The 26,047-nt window shown below is 43.7% G+C and overlaps 1 protein-coding gene across 3 annotated transcripts in view; it reads right to left on the reverse strand.

Moving 5' to 3' along the window:
* Positions 1-26,047, reverse strand: part of ZFYVE1 (zinc finger FYVE-type containing 1) — a 48,372-nt gene that overhangs the window by 13,660 nt on the left and 8,665 nt on the right. For 2 of the 3 annotated variants that reach the window (XM_007459695.1, XM_007459696.1), the window contains 2 exons: positions 11,957-12,461; positions 5,999-6,213 (listed from right to left, as the gene is read on the reverse strand). In XM_007459695.1, the coding sequence (XP_007459757.1) occupies positions 5,999-6,213; positions 11,957-12,461 (720 nt within the window). Of the gene's footprint in view, positions 1-25; positions 91-5,998; positions 6,214-11,956; positions 12,462-26,047 lie in introns of those variants that run through there. The other variant, XM_007459697.1, reaches the window with a different exon arrangement.

The following is a 26,047-nucleotide window of genomic DNA, read 5'->3' on the forward strand; positions in this document are numbered from 1 at the left end:
ACTTCGTCCTTCAAAAACTCCAAACCTCACATCATTCCAGGGTTTCTTGGGCTCTCCTCCTCCTGAGGTCCCAAAGCCGTAAGAGGCAGGGAAGGACCTTTCCTGGGAAAGCACTTGAGGCCAATCTGGAAAAGGCTGCCTGGAGGCCAGATGATCTTGAACTTTAGTTGCCTTGGCAACAGTAGGGCTCTTACTACTGAACCTATAAGTTTAGCCCCAGTCACCAAAGGCTAGCAGTGAATTTTATGATTTGAAATGGAGACTCTTATGTAATCCATGATGCCACCCACCCCCCCCCCAAAAATATAACAACTTTATAAATACTTAAAAGGTGCTTCCTGATGTGACAAAATTAGAAAGTCAGAGTTTCTAGGTTTAGAGATCGGAGGCCAAAGGAGGTATTACATAAAACCTATCGAATTCAACTTTAAAATGGTTCTCTCCATTATTCAGAACTGTAAATACAGGCAACAATAGTTAATTCAATATTCAATTCCCTTATTCAGTAGGGACCTAAGCATCTCTTTTCTTTAAATAAACTTACTTGATCAGTGAGAATATGCCCTGCTGGTAGGTATCTGGGCTGTTGCTACTGTGGAAACAGAGCAAAGGAGTGAGTGGTCAAGAAGTCGGGGAAATAACCGAGCTGGAAAAAAGGGACTGGAGCCTGGACCACAACATGGCTAAATGGTAGGAAGAGTGATCAGGTCAGCAGGATGAATCGGGAAACACAGGGGCAAAGCAGCTAGAGCAGAAAGAGACTGTAGATCTCTCTCTCACTCACGCTCACTCGCGCGCGCGCGCACACACACACACACACACACACATTCTACAAACTTCTCAATCTTTCTCATTAATCACACTTCCTTTTCAATAACAAACATGAAAAGAGAATATGGAGAAGGAAAAAAGATTTAACTTCTCTAGGATCCGATATACTTAGGGAGAAAATATACATATACAACTTCTGTATGCACTTATGTAGCACCAAAAATTTCTAGAGGCATAAACAAAGTATTAACAACAGTTATCATACAGTGAGAGGGGAGAGGAAAGAAAGGCACTTAAGTCATATCTTACATGTTTCTGTACTATTTGAGTCATTTATCACAAACACACATTGCTTTCTAATTTAAAAAGTAACTTTTTAAAAATTAACCAAACACACAAATACAACTTATAAGAATGTCCTTTCTAAAGGCAACTGGCAATATGCATCAGGAACCTTTAAAGATGACCACACCTTCTGACCTTCTTAAAAGCTGAGTAACTACTGAGAAAGAATACAACACAGGGTTATATAGACTTGGGAGTCAGACTATCTGGTTCAAACTCTCCACCACTTATTAGAGGAGTCATCTCACGCCAATCAATGAACCTCTCTGTGCCTCCATTTCTCCACCTCAGAGTTGGTATGAGGATTAAAAGAATGAATACACGTGCGGTGTAGAGCACAGTACATGGCATTAGGAAACACTCCAGAAAGGTTGGCCAGCAGTAGTATTGGGAGTTGTAATTTATCCTAAGGAAACAGGCAGGATGTGGGCAATACCTTTAAATACTTGGAAAATATAATAAGGAAAAAGGGAAACTACTATTAAAATAAGGGCAGAGGGCTTCCCTGGTGGTGCAGTGGTTGAGAGTCCGCCTGCCGATGCAGGGGACATGGGTTCGTGCCCCGGTCCAGGAAGATCCCACATGCCGCAGAGCGGCTGGGCCCATGAGCCATGGCCTTTGAGCCTGCGTGTCCGGAGCCTGTGCTCCGCAACGGGAGAGGCCACAACAGTGAGAGGCCCGCATACTGGGGAAAAAAAATAAAAATAAAAAAAAATAAGGGCAGAATTACTAAATGTAAAAAATGATCCATTCATATAAATGAAAAAGCATGGAGCTATTTTAAAAACATGTTTTCATAGAAATATTTAATAGCATGGAAAAAATGCTAGGCTTCAATGTTCCATAAAAAAAAAAAGGTATATAAGTGTACATACATATATCACAACCCCAATTCTCTTTTTAAAATAAGTAGCAAAGAATCATATAATACCCCATTTTTATTTATCTATTTTTTGCACACTGTTTTTCTTTGCTATTACAAGGATGCTGCTATTAACTTCCTCACATAGTTCTCTGTGCTCCTGTGGGAGAGTTTCTTTAAGGCAAATTCCTAGAAATGATATGGTTAGAATGTATATTATGCATATCTTTACCTATACTATTGCATTTCAAAGTGGTTGTACTAATTTTACTTCCACTGGAAGTTTATAAGAGTTTACATTGCTTCATACCCTTTTTGACATTTTATTGCCAAACTTGTCAGTGTTTGCCCTTGCATGGTTGTGGTCTTAATTTCTTTTGATTACTAGAGAGTTGAGATTTTTTTATTTGTGCATCACAGTCTTGACTGCCTCTTATGTGATTTGTCTCTCCATTTTTCCAAAAGGTTTATACATTTTTTCCTAACACTATTCCTGCATATTTTATGTAAAATAAAAAGAAAATCATATAGGAAACAAAATCATATTGGAATATATTCCTAGGCTTCTTGAAGTGTTTACTCACTGAGTTAGTGAGGAACTGGACAAGGTAAAGCATAAATACCAGGAGAGAAAGAAAAAAAACGGAAGAATCAGAAAGCCAAACAAGTTATTTTGGCACTGATAATTTATCTGCTTATGACCATCCCTACTCTTTTGCTCCAAAAAGGATTCAAGGCTGCTTATTTTTAAAAAAAATATAGGGCTTCCCTGGTGGCACAGTGGTTGAGAGTCCGCCTGCCGATGCAGGGGACACGGGTTCGTGCCCCGGTCTGGGAAGATCCCACATGCCGCGGAGCAGCTGGGCCTGTGAGCCATGGCTGCTGAGCCTGCGCGTCCAGAGCCTGTGCTCCGCAACGGAAGAGGCCACAACATGAGAGGCCCGCGTACTGCAAAAAAAAATAAATAAATAAATAATAAAAAAACACAACACAAGGGCTTCCCTGGTGGCACAGTGGTTGAGAGTCCGCCTGCCGATGCAGGGGACACGGGTTCGTGCCCCGGTCCGGGAGGATCCCGCGTGCCGACGAGTGGCTGGGCCCGTGAGCCATGGCCGCTGAGCCTGCGTGTCCAGAGCCTGTGCTCCGCAACGGGAGAGGCCACAACAGTGAGAGGCCCGCGTACCGCAAAAAAAAAAAAAAAAAAAAAAAAAAAAGAAGAGGATTAAAAACAAAACAACAACCAGAGAAGGACAAAAACAATCTTTTCAAGGATTTGAGTAAGTTCCAAGACCCCACAGCTCCCTGGGGAGAGCCCAAAACACATGCTTAAACAGGTAACTCCTTCCCATGCACAGAGCAGTGGGCCCACATCTCAGTACAGCACAGACCCTGCCTCAGAGAACAGAAAATACAGGAGCCAGGTAAACTCTGAGGACAGCAGTTACCAAGAAGCCTCAAAACTCCAGCTGACCAGGCTCATTTTAATCACAGAAAGCTTCATGAATCATATCACTTCATAAGAATACGCTATAACTCTTTTTCTCAAAAGTACCTAACGATGGGACTTCCCAGTGGTGCAGTGGTTAAGAATCCACCTGCCAATGCAGGGGACACAGGTTCGATCCCTGGTCCAGGAAGATCCCACATGCCACAGAGCAACTAAGCCCACACACCACAACTACTGAGCCTGTGCTCTAGAGCCCGCGAGCCACAACTACTGAGCATGCGTGCCACAACTACTGAAGCCCGCGTGCCTAGAGCCCGTGCTCCACAATGAGAAGCCACCGCAATGAGAAGCCTGCGCACCGCAACAAAGAGTAGCCCCCACTTGCCACAACTAGAGAAAGCCTGCGCATAGCAACGAAGACCCAATGTAGCCATATATAAATAAATAATTTTTTTTTTTTTTTTTTTAAAGTACCTAACAAACTGGCCTGGAGTAGGGCATCCAAAACACCTAAGGGTAGAATCCCTGACCATTAACTACTGCTTAGAGCACTCAGTGTCCCTGAAGGTCTTATTTAAACTTTAAGCTGGGTTAGCTTTGAGAAAACCTAAGGAACTCTATAATCCAGCCATTGGCCTAGTCGTCAGTATTCATAGTTATCAGATTTTACAGCCCTTTGTATAACATAGCATGGATTTGGCCTCTTTTAAGAATGCTTGCAATACTTGGGTGTAATCTTCCACTTGACTACCTTTGAGCCATTACATGGACACTAGCCAATAAATCTAAGTATACTTTAACCTCAAATTCTAATTAGAAATATGTATTTCATGAATTATTCAAATATAATCATTTTTCATAGTTTTTTTCCCTTAACATTATTCACATTAGTTGACACTTATGGAACACTTACTATATACCAAGTACTTTGCTTCTTAAAGTATGCGTTCTCATTTAATCCCCTCCTCAACTTCATTAGGAACATCCTACTATTGCCCCTTTTTTACAAACGAGGAAAAACGTCTGAAGAAGTACAATAAGGGCAAGGATTGTTGTCTATCTTATTTTCCACTGTATTCCCAGCACCTGAAACTCTACCTGGCACAAAGATTCACTCATTTATTTGTTGAATGAATGAATAAACGAAAGACAAACTAATTTCCTAAGACCAAGCAGCAGGTAAATGGCAGAAATGGGATTCCAACACAAGTCTGTCTGACTCCAAAGCCCAAGCTTTTATAGTCCATTCAGGCTGCTATAACAAAATACCACAGACTGGGTAGATTATTAACAACAGAAATTTATTCCCCACAGTTCTGCAGGCTGGAAGTCCAAGATCAGGGTGCCAGCATGGTGGCCTTCCAGTGAGGGCCTGCTTTCTGGTTCACAGATGGTGCCTTCTCACTGTGTCCTCTCTCGGTGGAAGGGGCTAGGGAGCTCTCTGGGGCTTCTTCTTTTTATTTTTTTTTAACACCTTTGTTGGAGTATAGTTGCTTTACAATGTTGTGTTAGTTTCTGCTGTATAACAGAGTTAATCAGCCATATGTATACATATATCCCCATATCCCCTCCCTCTCACGTCTCCCTTCCTATCCCACTCTGGGGCTTCTTTTATTTTTTTTTTTGGGGGGGGGGCTTCTTTTATAAGAGCACTTTTATAATGTCACTTATGAGGGCTCCATCTTGATGACCCAATCACCTCCCAAAAGCCCTCCATCACATTGGGCGTTAGGATTTCAACATATGAATTTTGGGAGGATACAAACACCCAGCCTTTACCAAGCACTATGCAAAAACCATAAACCATTTTTGAGGGGTAACTTTTCATCCACCATCCCCCCTTTCTCTTTTTAACTTTTCATTTTGATATAATTTCAAACTCGTAGAAAAGTTGCAAGAATAGTACAAGGAACTCCCATATATAATTTACCCAGATTCATAAATTGTTTACATTATGTCCCACTACAAACTTTTTAAACTCAATGGATTAAGCAAATCAGCATATGCCCAAAGTCTGTTGCTGGGTAAACAAGGCTGACCTAGCTTTACGCAAAAGCGCTCCTCCTATCCCTTCCAGTCTCAGGCTCTATGCCCTAACCATCAGGGCACCCTCAAATCCCTAGCTCAAGTCTTCATGTCCGCACTTGCTGTCCCTTCTCCAAATCCCCCACTCCCAGCACTGCCCCAAAGGCCCTGCTCCCTCCCTGCTCCTCTGTACTCAGTCTGCAGGCATGGTGACACAGAGGTATACACAAAGCAAACTGCAAAAAAGGAAGCAGAACTGGCAGGAATTGATTTGATGAATTCCTTATAAAGAATGGTAAAATAAGGTTTTTCTCCAAGATGAGGACCTGTCATCTTTTAACTATCATCCAAGATTCCTCCGTACTTGTGTTCCTGGCAAGATGAGGCCATTCAACAGGTGCAAACTCTACTCATGCCCTTCCTTTCATATATCCTCTCTTTCAAGCCCAGATTTCTAATCACCGGCATTGACAAAAGCTGGAGAATTGAGTGTTCTTACCACCCACTGGTACCCCAATGAGAAGCACTCGGGGCAGAAGCCAACTGACCTTCAGGGCTTTGAAGATGACCCCCGGGTGCCGGGGAGAACGGGTAGTGTTATTCTCTAGTTGTTGCTCCAAAGCACGTCGAAGACCAGAAAAGTCTGTGGGAGGATTGTATGTCCTCGTTCCCTTGTAATGAATAGAACTGAAGGCTTCAGGGAAGCGGCCCAGCTTCCGGAACCGGTCCTGGATGAGCTTCTCGGGCACCTCAGAGGGGTGATCTGGACAAGCAGAAACAGGTACGTGAACAGTGGTCTCTCTTTAAAAGAAAAAAAAAAAGTCGCCTGTCTTTCATTATTAAAGGGATATATAGTCTGACTCCGTAAATATAAAGTACATAAACAGGCAGAACTGATCTATGCTGTTGGAATTCAGGTTACCTTTGCCTAGAAGGGAGCACAAGCTGGGACGTGGGTGCTGGTGTGTCATGATCTAGTACTGAATTCACTTATATGCTCAGCTTGTGAAAATGCATCACATATACACTTTTGATATAATGTGCACTCTTTGGTATGTATGTTACATTTCAAGGAAGTGCCTTTTTAAAAAAAATGTGCTCACTGTAAAAACTCCAAACATGGACTTCCCTGGTGGCTCAGTGGTTAAGAATCCGCCTGCCAACGCAGGGGACAAGGGTCCAATCCCTGGTCTGGGAAGATCCCACATGCCACAGAGCAACTAAGCCTGTGCACCACAACTACTGAGCCTGAGCTCTAGAGTCTGTAAGCCACAACTACTGAGCATGTGTGCCACAACTAATGAAACCCACGCACCTAGAGCCCATGCTCCGCAACAGACAAGCCACCGCAATGAGAAGCCCACACACCATAACGAAGAGTAGGCCCCGCTCGCCGCAACTAGAGAAAGTCTGCATGCAGCAACGAAGACCCAACACAGCCAAAAGAAATAATAAATTTATTTAAAAAGAAAAAATCCAAACATGTCAAAGCATAAAAGGAAAGAAATGTACATCCTCTGCTCCCTCCTCCTCCTCGTCAAAGGTAACTACAGGCCAATGTTTACCCTTTCAGACTTTCTTTTCTTACTCAATTACCAACACATTTATGCAACTTGCTTTCATCACTTAATAACATACTGTAAATATGTGTCCTTGTCATGTTATACTCTGAGACATTCCTTATTCTTTTTTAACAGCTACACAGTCTTCTATTCTACGGACGTCTTCCACCAGTCACCTACGAACGAACATTTAAAATAAATAGCTACTTTGAAAGTGCTGGTCTTATGCTGGTGAAGCTGTGGACAAACTGCCAACGTGTGAGGGTATAAGCCTCCCCATAGTTTCACCAACATTTATCCAGAAATTTGGGGAGTAGCAGTATAAACAGATGCAATAAATATTTTGGAGATAAAACTTGGAAGGACTTTTTAATTTCCTTTAATACTTTAACAACAAAATCACTCCAATTAACACTGGAAATGTGGCTTTAGCTCATATTTAAAGGTACAGTCATCAAAGAGAAGTAGCCAAAATTCTGCAGTCAATCCCTAACGCCGTCTCCTCCTGAACTCTTCCTGTGAGTCACTCTTTTTTTTTTTATTTTTTTTTTTTCCTTGCGTTATGCGGGCCTCTCACTTTTGTGGCCTCTCCCATTTGCGGAGCACAGGCTCCGGACGCGCAGGCTCAGTGGCCATGGCTCACGGGCCCAGCCGCTCCGCGGCATGTGGGATCTTCCCGAAACGGGGCACGAACCCGCGTCTCCTGCATCAGCAGGCGGACTCTCAAGCACTGCGCCACCAGGGAAGCCCCTGTGAGTCACTCTTGAAGGAGCAGCCCATCAGCAAGTGACTTCTCCCAAAGGCACCCAGAAGCCTGACCACCATCAGCTTACAGCTTGTCCCTGCGGACTCTCAGCACTGCGCCACCAGGGAAGCCCCTGTGAGTCACTCTTGAAGGAGCAGCCCATCAGCAAGTGACTTCTCCCAAAGGCACCCAGAAGCCTGACCACCATCAGCTTACAGCTTGTCCCTGAACAAGTAATCGCTCCCAAATGATTATGGGAGCTTGGTCTGCTCGTTTGTAAAACAGAGATAATTCATTTGCCTACTAACTCCCACCTAGGAATCCTCTGTCCAGAAAAAGACCAGGATCTAACAAAATCCAAAAGTCTACAAGACAGAGAAATATGTAATTATCAATTTGCCCACAATTTTGGTACCTCTCCTACCCTGCATAAACTCTGGCTGTCTTGGTTCCATCTCAAGGTTTCAGGAAACAGTGATGGTATTCTAGAAACAACTCTGGATTTAGGAGTTAGAGACCTTGTTTTGAATCCCAATTTTGCAACCTGATAGCTGGAACCTCCTTGGTTACATAACCTAAGCTGAGTTCAGTTTCTTCATCTGTAAAATATGGCTGCTGTTGACTGAGCTGAATAACAAAGATATCTAAAGTTAGCATTTATTTTTAGAAAATGTTGGGACTTCCCTGGCAGTCGAGTGGTTAAGACTCCACACTTCCACTGCAGGGGGTGCAGGTTCCATCCCTGGTCAGGGAACTAAGATTCCACAATGCTGTGTATCGCAGCCAAAAAATAAAAATAAATTTAAAAAATAAATTCTCAAAAATATTTTTTAATGTTATTTTTGTTATTCAGTTTTTTTGTTTTTTTTTGTTTTTTTGGCTGTGTTGGGTCTCCGTTGCTGCGTGTGGGCTTTCTCTAGTTGCAGCAAGCGAGGGCTACTCTTCGTTGCAGTGTGCGGGCTTCTCACCGCGGTGGCTTCTCTTGTTGGGAGCACGAGCTCTAGAGCGCGGGCTCAGTAGTTGTGGCACATGGGCTTAGTTGCTCCGCAACATGTGGGATCTTCCCAGACCAGGGTTCGAACCCATGTCCCCTGCATTGGCAGGTGGATTCTTAACCACTGCGCCACCAGGGAAGCCCTCAGCATTTACTTTTTTAAAAACAAATAAATAAACAAACACCTAGCATAGTGCATGGCACACAGCCAAAAAAAAAGTTACTTTTGAAAGGCTAGTTATTTCAAAATCTTGAACTGGAAGTTAGACTTTCCCCTCACCAAAGCTGTAAAGATCCAAAGTGGCATAAAAATGCTGATCACAGGAGGCATCCTAAAGTCAGCATTTCCAACCCCCTCTCCTTATCTCAGAGTCACATGCTAATGAGGCTCTTCTTCCGTTCCGGAATATTTAGATTTCTCATCTTCCCACTAGACCCAGGTCCTTCAGATTCTAACTCCTTAATACAGTCCCAGACTGTCCACTTCCCACCTACTGCCCCTGCCCTGGCTCAGGCCCCATCTCTCCTCACCTAGTTCGGTGATAACCTTCTGGCCATCTCCCTGCCTCCAGGCATGCCTCTCTAGTTCATCCTGCAAAAGGCCTCAGGGGATCTTTTGAAAATACAGATCTGATCACGTAACTCCCTGCTTAAAATCCTTCAGGGGCTCTTGTCAAACTTGTGACCTAAATCAAGGCCATCCACACATGATCTGATCCGTGAGTATGTCCACTACTCCCTCCCACACCATCTATGCTTCAGACACACTGAGCCCCTTCATTCAGCAAATATCTGATGAGAGCCTACTGTGTGTCAAACACTCATCCAGGCTCTTCAAAGGCAGCAGTGAATAAGACAGGCAAGGTTCCTGCCTTCATGGAGTTTCCATTCCAAGGGGAAAAGGCCAAAAACAAGTAAGCAAACAAACAGGATGATTTCAGACAGCGACGGGTGCCCTGATGCACATGAACAAGGTGATGCAGTAAGACTGTGACCACCAGGGTGCAGGAAGGACCACTTTAAAGGAGACACTTGGGAAAGGCTCCGATGGGGTGAGAGCTGAGATGAATCTGAGAGAGGATGGCTAACTGGGGAAAGACTGTTCCAGGCAGACAGAGTAGCATATGCAAAGATGGGAACAGAGAAAAGGCTGGTATAGCTAGTGGAGAGAGTGAAAGGGGGTAACTAGAGAAAGAGTTCAGAAACAGAGGCAGGAGGTAGAGTGAGGACACCGTAATTAGGAGTTTAGATTTTTTTTTTTTTTTTTTTTTTTTTTTTTTTTGCTGTTTTGGGTCTTCACTGCTGCGCATGGGCTTTCTCTAGTTGCAGCGAGCGGGGGCTACTCTTCGTTGCGGTGCGCAGGCTTCTCATTGCAGTGGCTTATTTTGTTGTGGAGCACAGGCTCTAGGCATGCGGGATTCAGTAGATGTGGCATGCGGGCTCAGCAGTTGTGGTTTGTGGGCTCTAGAGCTCAGGCTCAGTAGCTGCGCACGGGCTTAGTTGCTCCACGGCATGTGGGATCTTCCCGGACCGAGGCTCGAACCCATGTGCCCTGCATTGGCAGGCGGATTCTTAACCACTGTGCCACCAGGGAAGTCCTGGATTTTTATTTATTTATTTTTGTCTGCATTGGGTCTTCGTTGCTGTGCGCAGGCTTTCTCTAGTTGAGGTGAGTGGGGGCTACTCTTTGTCGTGGTGCACAGGCTTCTCATTGCGGTGGCTTCTCTTGTTGCGGAGCACGGGCTCCAGTAGTTGTGGCACATGGGCTCAGTAGTTGTGGCTCATGGGCTCTAGAGCACAGGCTCAGTAGTTATGGCGCACGGGCTTAGTTGCTCCGCAGCATGTGGGATCTTCCCGGACCAGGGCTCAAACCCGTGTCATCTACACTGGCAGGCAGCTTCTTAACCAGTGTGCCACCAGGGAAGCCCTGGATTTTATTTTGATTTAGTGGAAAGCTATTGGCAGGTTGGAAGCAAGAGTATGACATGATCTAAATTATAAATTAAGCTTTTAAAAAAATCACTCCCCATGCTTTGTGGAGGATGCATTGAAGGGGGTGAGAATGGAATCCAGGAACTCACTGTACAACTACCTACAGTTCCCTGGACACAATGAGCTCTTCAAAATACTAGGGGTTTGCTCTTTCTGGAGCATCCTTACTCCCCTCCTCTATCTAGCCGAGTCTCTAGAGTTCAAATGTCACCTCCTCTTTCCTAGATCCCATAAGGAGGTGTAAAGCGTCCCTCTTCTGCATTCTCACAGCTCCAGGACCTACATCCACCACAGAACAGAACACGTGTGGTCTCTCCAACTAGACTACCAGCTATTCGAGGGTGGGAACTGTTTTTTGTTTTTCAGCTTGGGGCCCCAGTGCTCAGCACATGACATTGTGCACTTAATAGACTTTGTGGACTGAATGAATGTAAATAACGTAACTGTTTTAGGGGACCTACCCTAAAACACTACCGTCCTACCTGCATGCAATCACTGTCACTGCACCTGCTCCCTCATCCTCCCACTCAGGTGATGCTCTTGCTTCCCATTTCTTTAAGAAAACAGAAACAATAAGACAACTTCCACACACACATCCACCACATCTACCTACTTACCAGTAACCATGTCCATATAATCTATCTTCTCTTCTGCCGTTATGGATGAACTGTCCATGCCCCTAAGGTCAACCCTCCACCTGTACATCACTCCTGCTCTCTCTCTTACATCTGCAGTTCTTCTTTTCTAGTGAATCATTCCCATCAGTACACAAGTATCTGCAATACCTCACATCTTAAATTTTTAAAAAGGGAAAACTCCTTGAAGTCCCAAATCAGCCTCCAGCTATCACTTCATTTGTCTGCTTCCCTTTATAGAAAGAACTCTTTGAAAGAGGTGAATATACTACCTTAAGTTTTCTCCTTCTGTTCTCTTGATCCCACTCTGATTAGGCTTTCATGCCCACCATCCCTGGGAAACAGTCTTATCCAGATTCCCAAGGACTCTAAACCGCCAAAGCCAACAGGCAATTCTCAATCCACATCCTGATCATGAGCAGATTCTGACGTGGTTAATCACTCCATCCCTCTTGAGACACTTCCTTATGTCTTGCCCAAGCAGAAATTTTTCTGGGCAATCTACCACCACCAAGTTGCTACTGCAGCCCAGTGTACCCAGGAAGGTCAATGTGTGACACAGTACCCCATCTACTCACCAGAGCCTAGCAGCTGAGTGTGCACAGTCTCGTGGAAAATGATAACAGCAGGGCCCAGGGTGGACAGGGGGACATCCAGGCCACAGCGGGCAGTGGTAGCCTTGAGCTCCTTGGTGAAGTGCTTCAGGTAAGCTTCTGAGGCGTCCCCAAGGAACTTGAAGAGGTCATTGTGCAGCCGGTCTGCGTGAGTTCGATAGATGACGAGGTCTGAGATGGCCAGGACCTTAAGCAGCAGCCGTGTTCTCTGGCTTAGGTTCACTGTAGCCCCCAAGAGCCCTTCTGTGTCTATCACTGCTACTTTGTGGACTGGGTCATATGCTGCCCACACTCCCACAGTGCAGGACTCCTGGGCAGGGGAGGTTTTGAAGACTTCCCGGCCATAAAAGAAAGTGTGGTTGAGGGTATGAGACTTCCCATCCCCAGTATTTCCAAAAATGGAAACCACTTTCAGATGCTGATCAGGTTTGCAGTCCAATTTCCTAATAAAGTCCTCTTCATTCGTTACCTTCCCAAAAAAAGGAAAAAACAAAAAAGACAATGAAATATGGAAACTGTAAAATATCTAGAAACACCTGCAAGAAGAACAAGTGCTTCCCAGGGCCCCTTGATTGACTTGTCGAGGTGGCAAGGAAAAGAAGTCCCAGGATAAAGGCCTCTCACCCAGCACTTACCCCTAGCAAACAGCTAACGGGAACTTTTAAAGCCTCAGTCAGTATAAGAACTTAGTGGTCATGAAAGAGCGAAAACTACAAACTCTTAGAAGAAGACATAGGAGGAAATTTTATGACCATGGATTAGGCAATGGCTTCTTAGATATGACACCAAAAGCAATACAACAAAAGAAAAAAATAGATAAAATGAACTTCATCAAAATTAAAAGCTTTTATTCTGCAAAGGATTCCATCAAGTGAAAAGACAACCCAAAGAATGGGAAAAATATTTGCAAATCACATAACTGATAAGGGACTAGTGGTCCAGAATACAGAAATAATTCCTATAACTCAACAAGAAAAAAATAACCTAATTAAATATTAAGCAAAAAATCTGCAAAGACATTTCTCCAAAGAAGATATATAAATGGTCAATAAGCACATGAAAAGATGCTCAACACCATAGTCATCAGGGAAATGCAAATCAAAACCACAACGAGATATCCCTTCACACCCACTAGGATGGCTATGATCAAAAAGATAATAGCAAGTTTTGGTGAGAATATGGAGAAATTTCAGTGCTCATACACTGCTGGTGAGAATGTTAAATGGCACAGCCACTCTGGAAAACAGTATGCCAGCTACTCAAAAAATGAAACATAGACTTACCATATGTCTCAGTAGTTCCACTCCTAGGTATAAACCCAAGAGAACTAAAAACACATGTCCACACAAAACTTGAACATGAATGTTCATAGCAGCATTATCCATAATAGCCAAAGGTGGAAACAAGCCACATGTCCATCAACTGATGAATGGATAAATAAAATGTGGTATATCATACAATGAAATATTATTCAACCATAAAAAGGAAGTACTGATATATGCTACAACATGGATGAACCTTAAAAACATTATATTAAGTGAAAGAAGCCGGACACAAAATGTTACACATTCTATAATTCCATTTATATGAAATGTCCACAACAGGCCAATTCATAGAGACAGAAAGTATGTCAGTGGTTGCCAGAGGCTAGGGAAAGCAGGAATAGGGAGTGACTGCTAATGGTACAGGGTTTCTATTCAGGGTGATGAAAATGTTCTGGAATTAGCTAGTGCTAAGGGCTAATTTATAAATATACTAAAAACACTGAACTGTAGAATTGTATACTTTAAAAGGATGACAAATACATGGTATGTGAATTACATCTAAATAAAACTGTTTAAAAAAAACGAAGAACTTATTAGTCAAATTTCATCCATCCATAATTCCTCTGTACAGTTTAAAGAACACTGCAGTCCTTGTAAAAAGTCAGGCCAGGGGACTTCCCTGGTGGTCCAGTGGGTAAGACTCCATACTCCCAATACAGGAGGCCGAGGTTCAATCCCTGGTCGGGGAACTAGATCCCGCATGCATGCTGCAACTAAGAAGTCCTCATGCCACAATGAAGATCCCATGTGCTGCAACTAAGACCTGGCGCAGCATGAATGTGTGAATGAATGAATGAATAAATAAATCTTTTAAAAAAAAAAAAAGTCATGCCAGGAAGGAAGAGACCTGGTGCCAGTGAGATCCCAGACTGCAGCTCCAGAAAGATGCTCAGGGTCTCTAACTCTTAGAACCCCAGGGTCAAAGCTCCTAATTCAAATAGGCAGTGTTCTATTCCAGCTAAAGGAGTGATGAACCTTTACACCTAGCATCCTCCAGCCACAAGAGAAAAAACACTGCTGTCATTGTCACTGTCACTGTCATTGTTCTGTCATTAACACGGTTCAGCTGGGAACTACATCTCCTAGAATCCCTTTCCCCCTACGATTCTGGGTTAGAGTTGGCCAAAGAGGAACGTGCATAAAATCTGGAAGGCAGAAGTGAAGGGCTGGCCATCCCTTCCTGAAGGTCTTTTCACAGTCAGATACAGTACAAGTCATAATCAGAGGGGCCCTGTCAGTTCTCCGGCTGGATTCCCCAGGTCCCAAATCTTTTCTGTGTGTATTTTTGTTCCAAAGGCTCACACCTGCAGCTCTTCTTCAGAGGCCGGTTATCAGGCTACTAGAGTTAGTCAAAATCACCTGGGAGTTTACAGCCCCTGAGGGTGACCCTTGGAAATGACCTATGGCTGCAAACATCACGAAAGCTATGAGGCCACTCACATGCCAGAGCTCCCCTGGGGGCCAGGCTGGAGTGGCCTTTGGAGGCCTGGTTGCATCCTGCCTACACCACCCACAATAAGTCACTCACACAGAACCCTGATTCTCAAGAGTCTGCTGGTTTGATAAAGAGAAGTTAGAGAAATGTAGACAGACCACTGGGTGTGAAAATATGATGTCTTCATTTCTCATAACTCATCAAGATGGTAAACCACTCATAATTCTATTAATAACATCACTACTGCTATATTAATAGTCTTAATGTTAATGATAATGTTAATAATTTCATTTACTGAATGCCCACTGTGGTGACAGTGCCCTTCACTAGATCCATGAGGGCAGAACTGAGTCTATCTTTACACCCCTAGTACTTCGGACACAGCCTGGCACATAAGAGGAGTTCAATATCTAGTTACTGAATGAATGAATGCCAGGCACCTTGCTAGGTACTTTAACCACTTTTCTCCACCTTGTATCTTCCACAGGGCTTAACACACAGCAGCATTTGATAATGGGCTCACTCATCTCCCAAGCAACCGAGAGGAACAAGAAGTTACACAGAACAGCCCATTCTGGACTGGTGTCACTCAGTCAGCCTTGTTCCAAGCTGCTAAGCTGGACACAAAAGAAACAAAACAAAATCTCCATAAACCTCTATAAGCAAGGAGTCAGATAAGGTCAGAGGGCCTGCTGCAAGAGCCATGAAACAGTCCTGGGGAAGAAGACTAAGCCTAGGAGTTTTCTCCCCTGGAAATCTACTCCTTCATGAATCTGTTACCCAAAAAATAACAACTGCTATCCAGGATACTCAAGAGTGGGTACCTGAAAAGGGGCCTGTAGGAGCCGTTAGGTACAGAATTAAGTGTCTCAAGATTCATATTGATTAAGTACCACCAAATGACATACATAATATATAGAAATAGCTCATTCAAGTCAGCATTTGGGGATACTATTTTGGAACCAGGTGTCCTGGGATATGTTAAACATACAAGTTCATGTGTTGGGCATGTGCAGATGGGTCCAGTGCAAAGAATTCTGGGAGGTGGAGCTCAAACCTCAGGCCAATTTTTCTACCAAGGAGCCCTAGATGATCTTTTAGTATGCACTGATAGCACTTTTTCACATGTAAAATGAGGATATAACCATCTTTGCCTCCCCTGACTGGGTATTGGCTGCTAATCAAATCAACAGATAAATGAGAAAATGCCTGGCAAACTGAAACCATGCTTCATTTTTCCCTTCTGCATTTCACATTATTTTGCTCCCTGTTACGCTATTCAATTCATCCTTACCCTGTGGGCATCTTCCCCTGAGCCAGGAAGAAGAGAACAGCCTAGGTGGCAGCGAGACTGGTTTTCAATCAGGGGAGGAGAAGGTCAAGAAAAGATAAGAAGGGCTTCCCTGGTGGCGCAGTGGTTAAGAATCCGCCTGCCAATGCAGGGGACACGGGCTCGATCCCTGGTCCAGGAAGATCCCACATGCCGCAGAGCAACTGAGTCCGTCCACCACAACTACTGAGCCTGCGCTCTAGAGTCCATGAGCCACAACTACTGAAGCCCGTGTGCCTAGAGCCCATGCTCCACAACAAGAGAAGCCACAGCAATGAGAAATGAGACGTGTTGGAAATGGTCCTCGGCCCTTACATAACAGCAAAAGCAGAAGCAACACCCCAAAGCCGCTCCTCCTCAACCTCCGCCTTCAGTCCTCCTCCAGCTTGTGTGGACCTCAGGCAAGTCAGAAACACCCAATTCCACTCCTATCTTTGCCACTATGTGGCCTTGGAAAAGCTACTTAACTACTGAAGCCTCAGGGAAATGAGATAATAACAGATACTACTGAAAGGACTAAATGATAAAGCACACAAAGGGCACAGCACAACGCCTGGCAGCAGTAGACACTTGATGAATATCACTCATTATCTGTAAAGACGAGGCCACTGGGAAAGCCTCCAGGGGCACGGCAGCAGCACCAGCAGCGGGCTCGGGCCTGCTTGTGGCTCTGAAGTTGCTCATTCAGGGACTAAAGTAGCCAATGTGGTGAGATCTAAACTGTTCTATCTGAAAATGAAAGATCTCACTGCTTGCTCCTGATAGCTCCTTTCCACTCCTGGTAAGCAAAGCAACATAGTATTATTAATACTGACTTTATAGCTGACTCTTAGTCAAGGTACTATCTACTATCATATCCATCTTGAAGAAACCAAACAGTACACCCCTCTCTCTATCACTGTCTCACCCACAAAGCTTTTCACTTTGTGTAGAGTTCCAAGCAGAGTTTCTAAAATGAAATGTAACAGTACTCGATCATCTCCACTGTTCCAATTCAGAGTTCAAAGCAGTTTACAGCAGTGCAAAGTCAACCTCTGCCCCAAGCAGGCAATGGGAATGATGACAGTCTCCCTCAAGAAATTCCTTCTTAGGAACTTCCCTGGTGGTACAGTGGTTAAGAATCTGCCTGCCAATGCAGGGAACATGGGTTCAACCCCTGGTCCGGGAAGATCCCACATGCCGCAGAGCAACTAAGCCCATGTGCCACAACTACTTAGCCTGAGCTCTAGAGCCTGTGTGCCACAACTACTGAGCCTGCATGCCACAACTACTGAAGCCTGTGCCCTGCAACAAGGGAAGCCACCGCAATGAGAAGCCCGCACACCGCAACGAAGAATAGCCCCCGCTCACCTCAACTAAAAAAGACTGTGTGCGGCAACGAAGACCCAACACAGCCAAAAATAAATAAAGTAAATGAATTTTTTAAAAAAAAGAAATTCCGGGCTTCCCTGGTGGCACAGTAGTTGAGAGTCCGCCTGCCGATGCAGGGGACACGGGTTCGTGCCCCAGCCCGGGAAGATCCCACATGCCGCGAAGCGCCTGGGCCCGTGAGCCATGGCCGCTGAGCCTGCGCATCCGGAGCCTGTGCTCCGCAACGGGAGAGGCCACAACAGTGAGAGGCCCGCGTACCACAAATAAATTTAAAAAAAGATTTAAAAAAAAAAAGAAAGAAATTCCGTCTTAGCTATCAGAGAATTATTCCAAGAAGAATGACCACATGGGCTTTGTTCTGAGGAGGCCTTGGAAGGGAAAAGCAAGAGATGGGATAGAAACTGAAGTAAAAAGCCTTGGAAGGAAGAAAGTTCAACAGAGCACAGAGACTACAAGTTAAACTCCAAAGACACCGGCAAACACTCCAAAGCAAAGAAGCTCCGCACTGAGGTCCTTTCAGTTCTGGTCTCTCTGGGTGAAAAGGATCTGATTTGTACCAATGACAATCAGACAGTCCTCTAAATTTTTATGGTGTTCCCTTAGCTGAGGGCAAAAATCAGCTCCTTCCCCAAAGTAATGGAAAGGGCTAAGGGAAGCGTGGCTGCTCCCCGCCACAACCTAAGGCTCATGATAAATCCCACCCCTGAGCCAACGAAGACAATTTTATCTCTCTCCACTGAGATTCTAAAATTAATCTAAATTAATAAATTATTCCCAAAGTTAAGTTCCCACTAATTGCTTTTATGTGATGGTCTGTGGGTTATTCTCCTTTCATTCTGTTTTTGCCTGAGTTCAGACGAAGAGACAGAACCCAAAGAAACCAAAACAGATTCTTGATCTTATCAGAACTGGGACCACTATTCCAGAAGGAAACTAAAACTTGATTACTTCATTTAATCTGTAGATTAAAAAAAAAGTTGCCTGCCATTTCAGTAAACAAAGAATGCTGCCTGCCATCCTGGTAAACAACGAATGTTGCCCCCATCAAGCCATCAGTCACTGCAGCCACCCCTTCCCACCTCCCCCCATGGTTCACCCTGAGGGGGATTCAGGATGGAGAAAAACAAGATACTGACCCTAGATAGTGAAGATGTATATCAAAGGAATAATTTCAGTGAGCCCAAACTCTTGCATGTTCCCATACACAGAAAAGCACTAAAATCATTAACTTGAGGTGTCTGTTCTTTGTGATTAGCAGTAATCTTTTGATGTTGGACGACAGGGTTTTGGGGGGGGGGGTTCCCAGCAAAAACTCCCATATATCCTGGCTCCTCCCTTAACCCCTATGAAACAGTTCCTCAGAGCCATCTAAGAGGCTGTAGCCCAGGCTATAGTCCTCAATAAGGTCACAGAGTAAAACATAATTCTCAGCTTTTAGGCTGTGTGTTTTTTCTTCAGTCTGCAAATCAACAGACATGTATCAAGCTTCTTCTAGTGTCTGGCACTGACCTAATGATGTTAGACCAGCACAAGTATAAAATTTAGGTAACATTTTCCTTCTTCTGTGGGAAGGAAAGGAGAAGTGGAAAGTGAGGGAACTCAAACTCCAGCCAATGATTTAAGGCCATGGCCTAATTTTCAGGCAGAATTTTACTTAGTGTCATACAGATCAGTAGCCACTCCATTTTTAAAGTCCAAAACCAAAGGAGGTTCCATTCCAATAGCAAACTCCTATTGCCAGAAAGTTCTAGTAAGCCTGTTTCCCCCAACCCAACTAGCTCAGAAAATTACCTTTCATTCTATCCTCAAAGGAGTGTATATTTTTGTGTTTATCCATGTATGCGTCAATAGAGTTTCATGTTAAAACAACTGTTTCTCAATCAAATGTTTTCTTAAGACCGCTGAAGTCACAAGATGGGCCTTGCAAACACATGGAGCACATTTGATAAGGGCAAAGATCACTTTCTTCCACTCCAGTGTCCCCAAAGAGTTCCATTACTTGAGAGGTCAGGAATTCTCCTACCATGTCTTCTAACTACCAGTGGTCCTTCTGACACATAGCCTCACAGCGCTGCCTGCAGCTCCCCTCCTCCTCTAGCAGGAAAGAGAAATGTTTCTGTGTAGAGATGACCCACAAAATAAATTTTTTTAAAAGGGTCATTTTTAGCACCATGGTCAGTTTCTTTGACTTCACCCAACTCACCCAGTTCAGCTCTCCATTTATATCTCCATAAAAAGCTTTCCAAAGCCATGCTGAATTCTGAGGACAGACTGGAAATACCAAGTCATCCTCAAGATCCACGTCATCCTCAAGGGACTCTTCCAAGGAGCTTCCAGATAGAAGATGGAGGCCCCCTTTTAAGTGGCATAGCACACCCATATCTGGCCAGCTATAAAAACAGACACAAGCTCTGGTAAAGGCTCTAGGACCTAGCAGTAACAACACCAGGCTAGACAGAAGACGAGAGCTGAGCACAGGGAACTATATTCAATATCCTATAATAAACTCCAATGGAAAATTTTTTTTAATTTTTTAAAAAGAAAGAGCTAGGCCATCATCAAAAACTCTAGAAACAATAAATGGAGAGGGTGTGGAGAAAAGGGAACCCTCCTGCACTGTTGGTGGGAATGTAAATTGATACAGCCACTATGGAGAACAGTATGGAGGTACCTTAAAAAACTAAAAATAGAACTACCATATGACCCAGCAATCTCACTACTGGGCATATACCCTCAGAAAACCGTTATTCAAAAAGATACATGTACCACAATGTTCACTGCAGCACTATTTACAATAGCCAGGATATGGAAGCAAACTAAATGTCCATCGACAGATGAATGGATAAAGATGTGGCACATATATACAATGGAATATTACTCAGTCATAAAAAATAACGAAATTGAGTTATTTGTAATGAGATGGATGGACCTAGAGTCTGTCATACAGAGTAAACTAAGTCAGAAAGAGAAAAACAAATACCATATGCTAATGCATATATATGGAATCTAGAAAAATGGTACTGATGAACCTAGTGACACAGCAGAGACGCAGACCTACTAGAGAATGGACTTGCGAATACGGGGAGGGGGAAGGGTAAGTTGGGACAAAGTGAGAGTGGCATGGACATATATACACTACCAAATAAAATAGATAGCTAGTGGGAAGCAGCCGCACAGCACAGGGAGATCAGCTCAGTGCTTTGTGAAGAGGGGTGGGATAGGGAGGGTGGAAGGGAGGCTCAAGAGGGAGGGAATATGGGGATATATGTATACATATAGCTGATTCACTTTGTTGTACAGCAGAAACTAACACAACATCGTAAAGTAATTATACTCCAATAAAGATGTTAAAAAAAAAAAAAAGAAAGAAAGAGCTAGGTTCAGATCCACCTCTACCTGGATCACACTATGGACAATTTACTCAACCCTTGCCCACAGCCTCCATTCCTCACCCACCATCTCTGATAACATTTTCCCATTATTCCTCGTTCCGAGCTTCCCACTACAATGTACTCCAGGCTGGCAAGGGTCTGGGCCATGTTGTTCACCTCTGTAGCCCTAGCACAGAGCCTGACACGTAACAGGAAATCTACACTTACTTGTTAAAAGAATGAATGGACACAGCACAGAATGTCTAAATGCTATATTCCCTCTGGGGAAGGGAACAGCGTAGTGTTACCATTAAGGGTCCAATCTGCCTCGACCACTCACTGACTTTAGAATAAAGAAGTTATTTAACTTCTCTGGGCCTCTGTTTTCTCTCCTGTAAAATGAGGATAACAACGCAATCTACTTTACAGGGTCACTGTGAGGATTAAGTGAGTTATTAATGCACATCAAGCACTCAGCACAGTGGAAGCATGCAGTAAATGTGAGAGAAGTGCTGACATTACTGCTGCAGTTGCCCTAGTCTGCCTCTAGGCCACACTCATCACCACCACCGCAGAATTTCATTACATTATCTATCCCAAGCAAAAACCCTCCTGAGGGAAGGTTTCCAATAAATGCCTCATTAAAGAATCAGGGATAATGGGACAAGGAAGAAATTTACTCAACACATACCACTCCCTCCCTCAAAAGGATGTATATTTTCAATTTAAAAAAAAAAAGCTGTTAGGACTTCCCTGGTGGTGCAGTGGTTAAGAATCCACCTGCCAATGCAGGGGACACGGGCTTGAGCCCTGCTGCAGGAAGATCCCACATGCTGCAGAGCAACTAAGCCCATGCGCCACGACTACTGAGCCTGTGCTCTGGAGCCCGCGAGCCACAACACTGAAGCCCATGCGCCTAGAGCCCGTGCTCGGCAACAAGAGAAGCCACCGCAATGAGAAACCTGCGCACTACAACAAATAGTAGCCCCTGCTCACCACAACTAGAGAAAGCCCACACACAGCAATGAAGACCCAATGCAACCAAAAATAAAATTTTTTTTAAAAAGCTGTTATAAGATTGCATAATACATATATTAGGCATAAGAAAGCATTCAGTCTTCATAACAATGAAGTCACATGATTCCAAGAATTATTAGTACACTAGAGACTCCCTAAAGTGCCTTTCTCACAGTTTATGTTGAAGTTCTTAATAGATGACAGCTTTATAAGGAGATCTTTGATGTCTGAGGTGGACACTGAAAGGGGCCTGGTTTCTGTTCTACATGGAATGTGATAGTGGAGCCCTGGTGAAGTAACAGTATAGCATATAACTATTTAAGTAACAATAGTAACCACTCCAGCGTTATCACCCTCCTCTGAATTTCCATAATGGCCTCTCTGTACTGCTCTGAGGTCATTCACCTTATTTCTTTTTTTTTTAATTTATTTATTTTATTTTTGGTTGTGTTGGGTCTTCATTGCTCTGTGCGGGCTTTCTCTAGTTGCGGCGAGCGGGGGCTACTCTCTGTTGTGATGTGCAAGCTTCTCATTGCGGTGGCTTCTCTTCTTGCGCAGCATGGGCTCTAGGCGCATGGGCTTCAGTAGTCGTGGCTCACAGGCTCAGTAGTTGTGGCTCACGGGCTCTAAAGCGCGGGCTCAGTAGTTGTGGTGCACGGGCTTAGTTGCTCTGCGGCATGTGGGATCTTCCCGGACCAGGGCTGGAACCCATGTCGCCTGCATTGGCAGGCGGACTCCTAACCACTGCACCACCAGGGAAGCCCCACCTTACATCTATGTATTTGGTTGTTGTGGTTGTTGTTGCTCACCGAGCAGCTTGTGGGATCTCAGTTCCCCGACCAGGGATCAAACCGGGGTCAATGGCAGTGGAAGCCCAAGTCTTAACAACTGGACCGCCAGGGAATTCCCTATGTATTTGTTTTCTATTACCACTCGACTGTCCTCTCCTCAAGGGTGAGTTCAGTGTCTTAGTGCCACTTTCTATCTCCCTTAGTTGTCAGCACATTGTAGCCACTCATTAAATGTTTGCTAAATAATGATTAAACTGATTTATTCTCATTAATGCATTTTATTCATTCAACAAATATTATTTGAGTGCCTACCATATGCCAAACACTGTTCTAGATGAGGATGAACAGAAGGGGAAAAAAATTACTGTCTGATCAAAATGTTCTAAAATTGACTGTGATGATGGGTGCATAGATCTGTGAATATACTAAAAGCCATTAAACTGTACACTTCAAACGGGTGAATCGTATGGTATGTGAATTATATCTCAATAAAACTATTTTTGAAAAAAGTAAATGCAACCCTAAAAAGGATTGAGATACTAGTGGCTTTCTTCTATTGTAAAATTAAGATAAAATTGTACACTTTTCTGTAGTTCTGTATTTTCAGTATTTTAACATGATAAGTCTGTTATTTTTATAACTGGAAAATAATAAACATTGTATAAAAAAGACACAAAAAAACCCCACTGCCCTCTGGGATGGACTGCTTAACAGGTACAGGGTTTTCTTTTGGGATGATGAAAATGTTTTAGAACTAGACAGAGGTGGTAGCTGCACAACATTGTGAATATACCAAATACCAATGAACTGTTCGCTTTAAAATGATTAATTTTATGTTACATGAATTATACCCCAATAAAAAAAAAATCACTGTCCTCATAAAGCTTACATTGTAATGGAGAGAAGAAAGACAATAATCAAACAATATATATGGTATACAAAATGTCCATTGACAGTGAGTGAAGATATCACGGTATATCCACACAATGGAACAAATTACTGGCCACAAGGACCAGAAAGGTGTGCAGAAAGAATTACAGGATTCTCAAACAGCCTCTACTCAGAGACAAGTGCAAAAGACAGTGGGGCTTTCCCAGGAATGAAAGCCTCTGCCATCCCTCCCCAGTCTTGCTTAACCATTGAATTTTCATTTCAAAGTATTTTTCACAGAGATTACTCAAACTAATAAGGCATATAACTGACACTCAATAAATGTTTATGACTGCTGTTGAATGATACTTGTAAACTGAATTAAGCTCTTTGAAAGAAAGGGTTATGAGAGATTATGGAAAACAGTTTAGCCATGTAGATGACATATTCGCCAGGCGGGAGAATGGGCTGAGAAGTAGAGGAATTTCTAGAATACTCTATGACTGCTGAATTGCTCGGGATTATGTTCTCTCTTAACTTGAACCTGGGGTGTCTGTGTCTACATGCCAGAATCAGGCTCTGTCTGTTCTCTTCCAGTACTCTAACATCTAGAGTCAAATTCCCTGGGAAAGACAACAATAATCCAGTCAACAAGTAGGAGAAAATCAGGAAGGAGGGAAAAAAATTCCAGAAGCTACCAGAAAACAGATCATCCTCCAGTGAAGTCAAGCCAGAGGTCAGGTGCTTACGTATGGTGGGTATACATACTTCTCTGCCCAAGGACACCAAGCTAACCTCACAAACTTGTCAAAGAGAGCCTCTTAATTACTGGCCAAAAGCCATTGAAAAGAGGGGCAAAATGAACAAAACATCCTCCAGGGAAACATCCACCCTTTCCTGCCTCCAAAAGTTCCTCTGTGTCCCTTCCCATAGGTGTTTCCAATACTCCTTGCCTGGAACTTTCTACATCCTTGTTTTCTTTCCCTCCTTTGTGGTCTCGCCCATTAGCTTTCCTCTGGTTGCCCCTCACTGATCAAATGTGCTCAATACATTTAGCAGTTCTAACCTCAGCCAGAGATAATCTCTTGGGAGCTCTTCCCAAAGCAGGCAGGACTCCCCTGAAAAGTCCAGCCAGCCATCAGAAGGCTTCCATGTGACACAATATGCAGGATAAACTCAAGAGCGGCACAGCCAGGAGATGCATCCACAGGGAAAACATACACTGTCAACTTAATAAGAAATCTGCCTTTTATAATTAACCCTGACTCAAAAAGCCAAACGTTTGCTGAATTCCAGAAAAAAATCAATCACTTCAAGGAACTGACAGACCAGAAAAAATTAGAATCACACAAACTGAAGGTAACTTGAAATTGTTAAAGATAGGTTCCCTGAAAAGCTGACTCACAGTGATTTTGATGGCTTGTATGCGTCAAATTTTAAACAGCCCTGGACTAAACAAAACAGCCTCCCAGGTTAAATGCCAGGAGCCTGTTACAACTGAATGAGCCCAAGGCTGAGAGAGCTCAGAAGATGCTGAGCAGAAACCAAAGGCATATAATAGGGGCTCTTTCATCTTCCTGTTTGTCTGAGTCATCCTCAACCCTGGTTTCCCAGTAATACATACAATGCCCTCCCCTTACTATTATTACTAAACAAAAGGAGCTTTTACTTGAGTTTCTATGAGTAAAAGGTGGGGGAGGTGGAGGGAGCCTTTGCTGTTCTACCAATTACTGCTTATTATTTTGACAGACAGCTCCTAAGCAGATCTATAGGATTTTTTTTGGGTTACATTTTTTAATATGGCACCTAATAAGTGACCGTAAATATATTTGTGTTCTGACCAGAATTTGCCAAAGGGCTAACCAGCCACAGCACGAAAATTAGTCCTTACATTATAAAAGTTTGACCATTCAAAAAGAAAAATGGGGAACTTCCACAATTTAGAAGATTATGATCCCCAGGCTCCTGACCTATTGACCAGTTAAGTCCTGAGTGGTTTCTGCCAGCCTGTTTGAAACAGAGATCCTGGAAAGAGCAAGCCCCAGAAAGGTGCCCTAGACCAGGAAACGGAAGACAAGGCCAAGGGGTCACCAGCAGGGGAGTCTAAGACAGAAGGAGCATAGAAATGGGGCAGACCAGCACAGGCAGTTTGTGGTCAAGGATTCTCATACAGTACAAAAACATCCTCTGCTCTTTTCCATTCTTGAATCCCACTAGAACAATGTCTCTTTTAGCCAATTAAAAAAAAAAAAAAAAAAAAAAGCCAAGTCCCAGTATTTTGAGCCACACTATTCTGGGAGTGTAAACAAGCGAAGCAGCCAAACAACGTGATGGGTCTTCTTAAAGGATCGGTCTCAGTGAGATGAGGTCCACCACTGACTCACTGAAGGAAGGACTTGAAGACTCACCTTGGCGTTCCCTTTCAGACAGGGCCCAAGGCTGTCTATTTCTGAGTCCAGGAGGGCCTGCCCCAGGGGACACTTTCTTAGCTTCTCATTGACCACTCCTGGGTCACTGGGCTTCCCTATCACCCTGCATGTTCAGC

Source organism: Lipotes vexillifer, unplaced genomic scaffold, assembly GCF_000442215.2.
Source record: "Lipotes vexillifer unplaced genomic scaffold, Lipotes_vexillifer_v1.1 scaffold39, whole genome shotgun sequence".
Classification (NCBI taxonomy): Eukaryota; Metazoa; Chordata; class Mammalia; order Artiodactyla; family Lipotidae; genus Lipotes; species Lipotes vexillifer.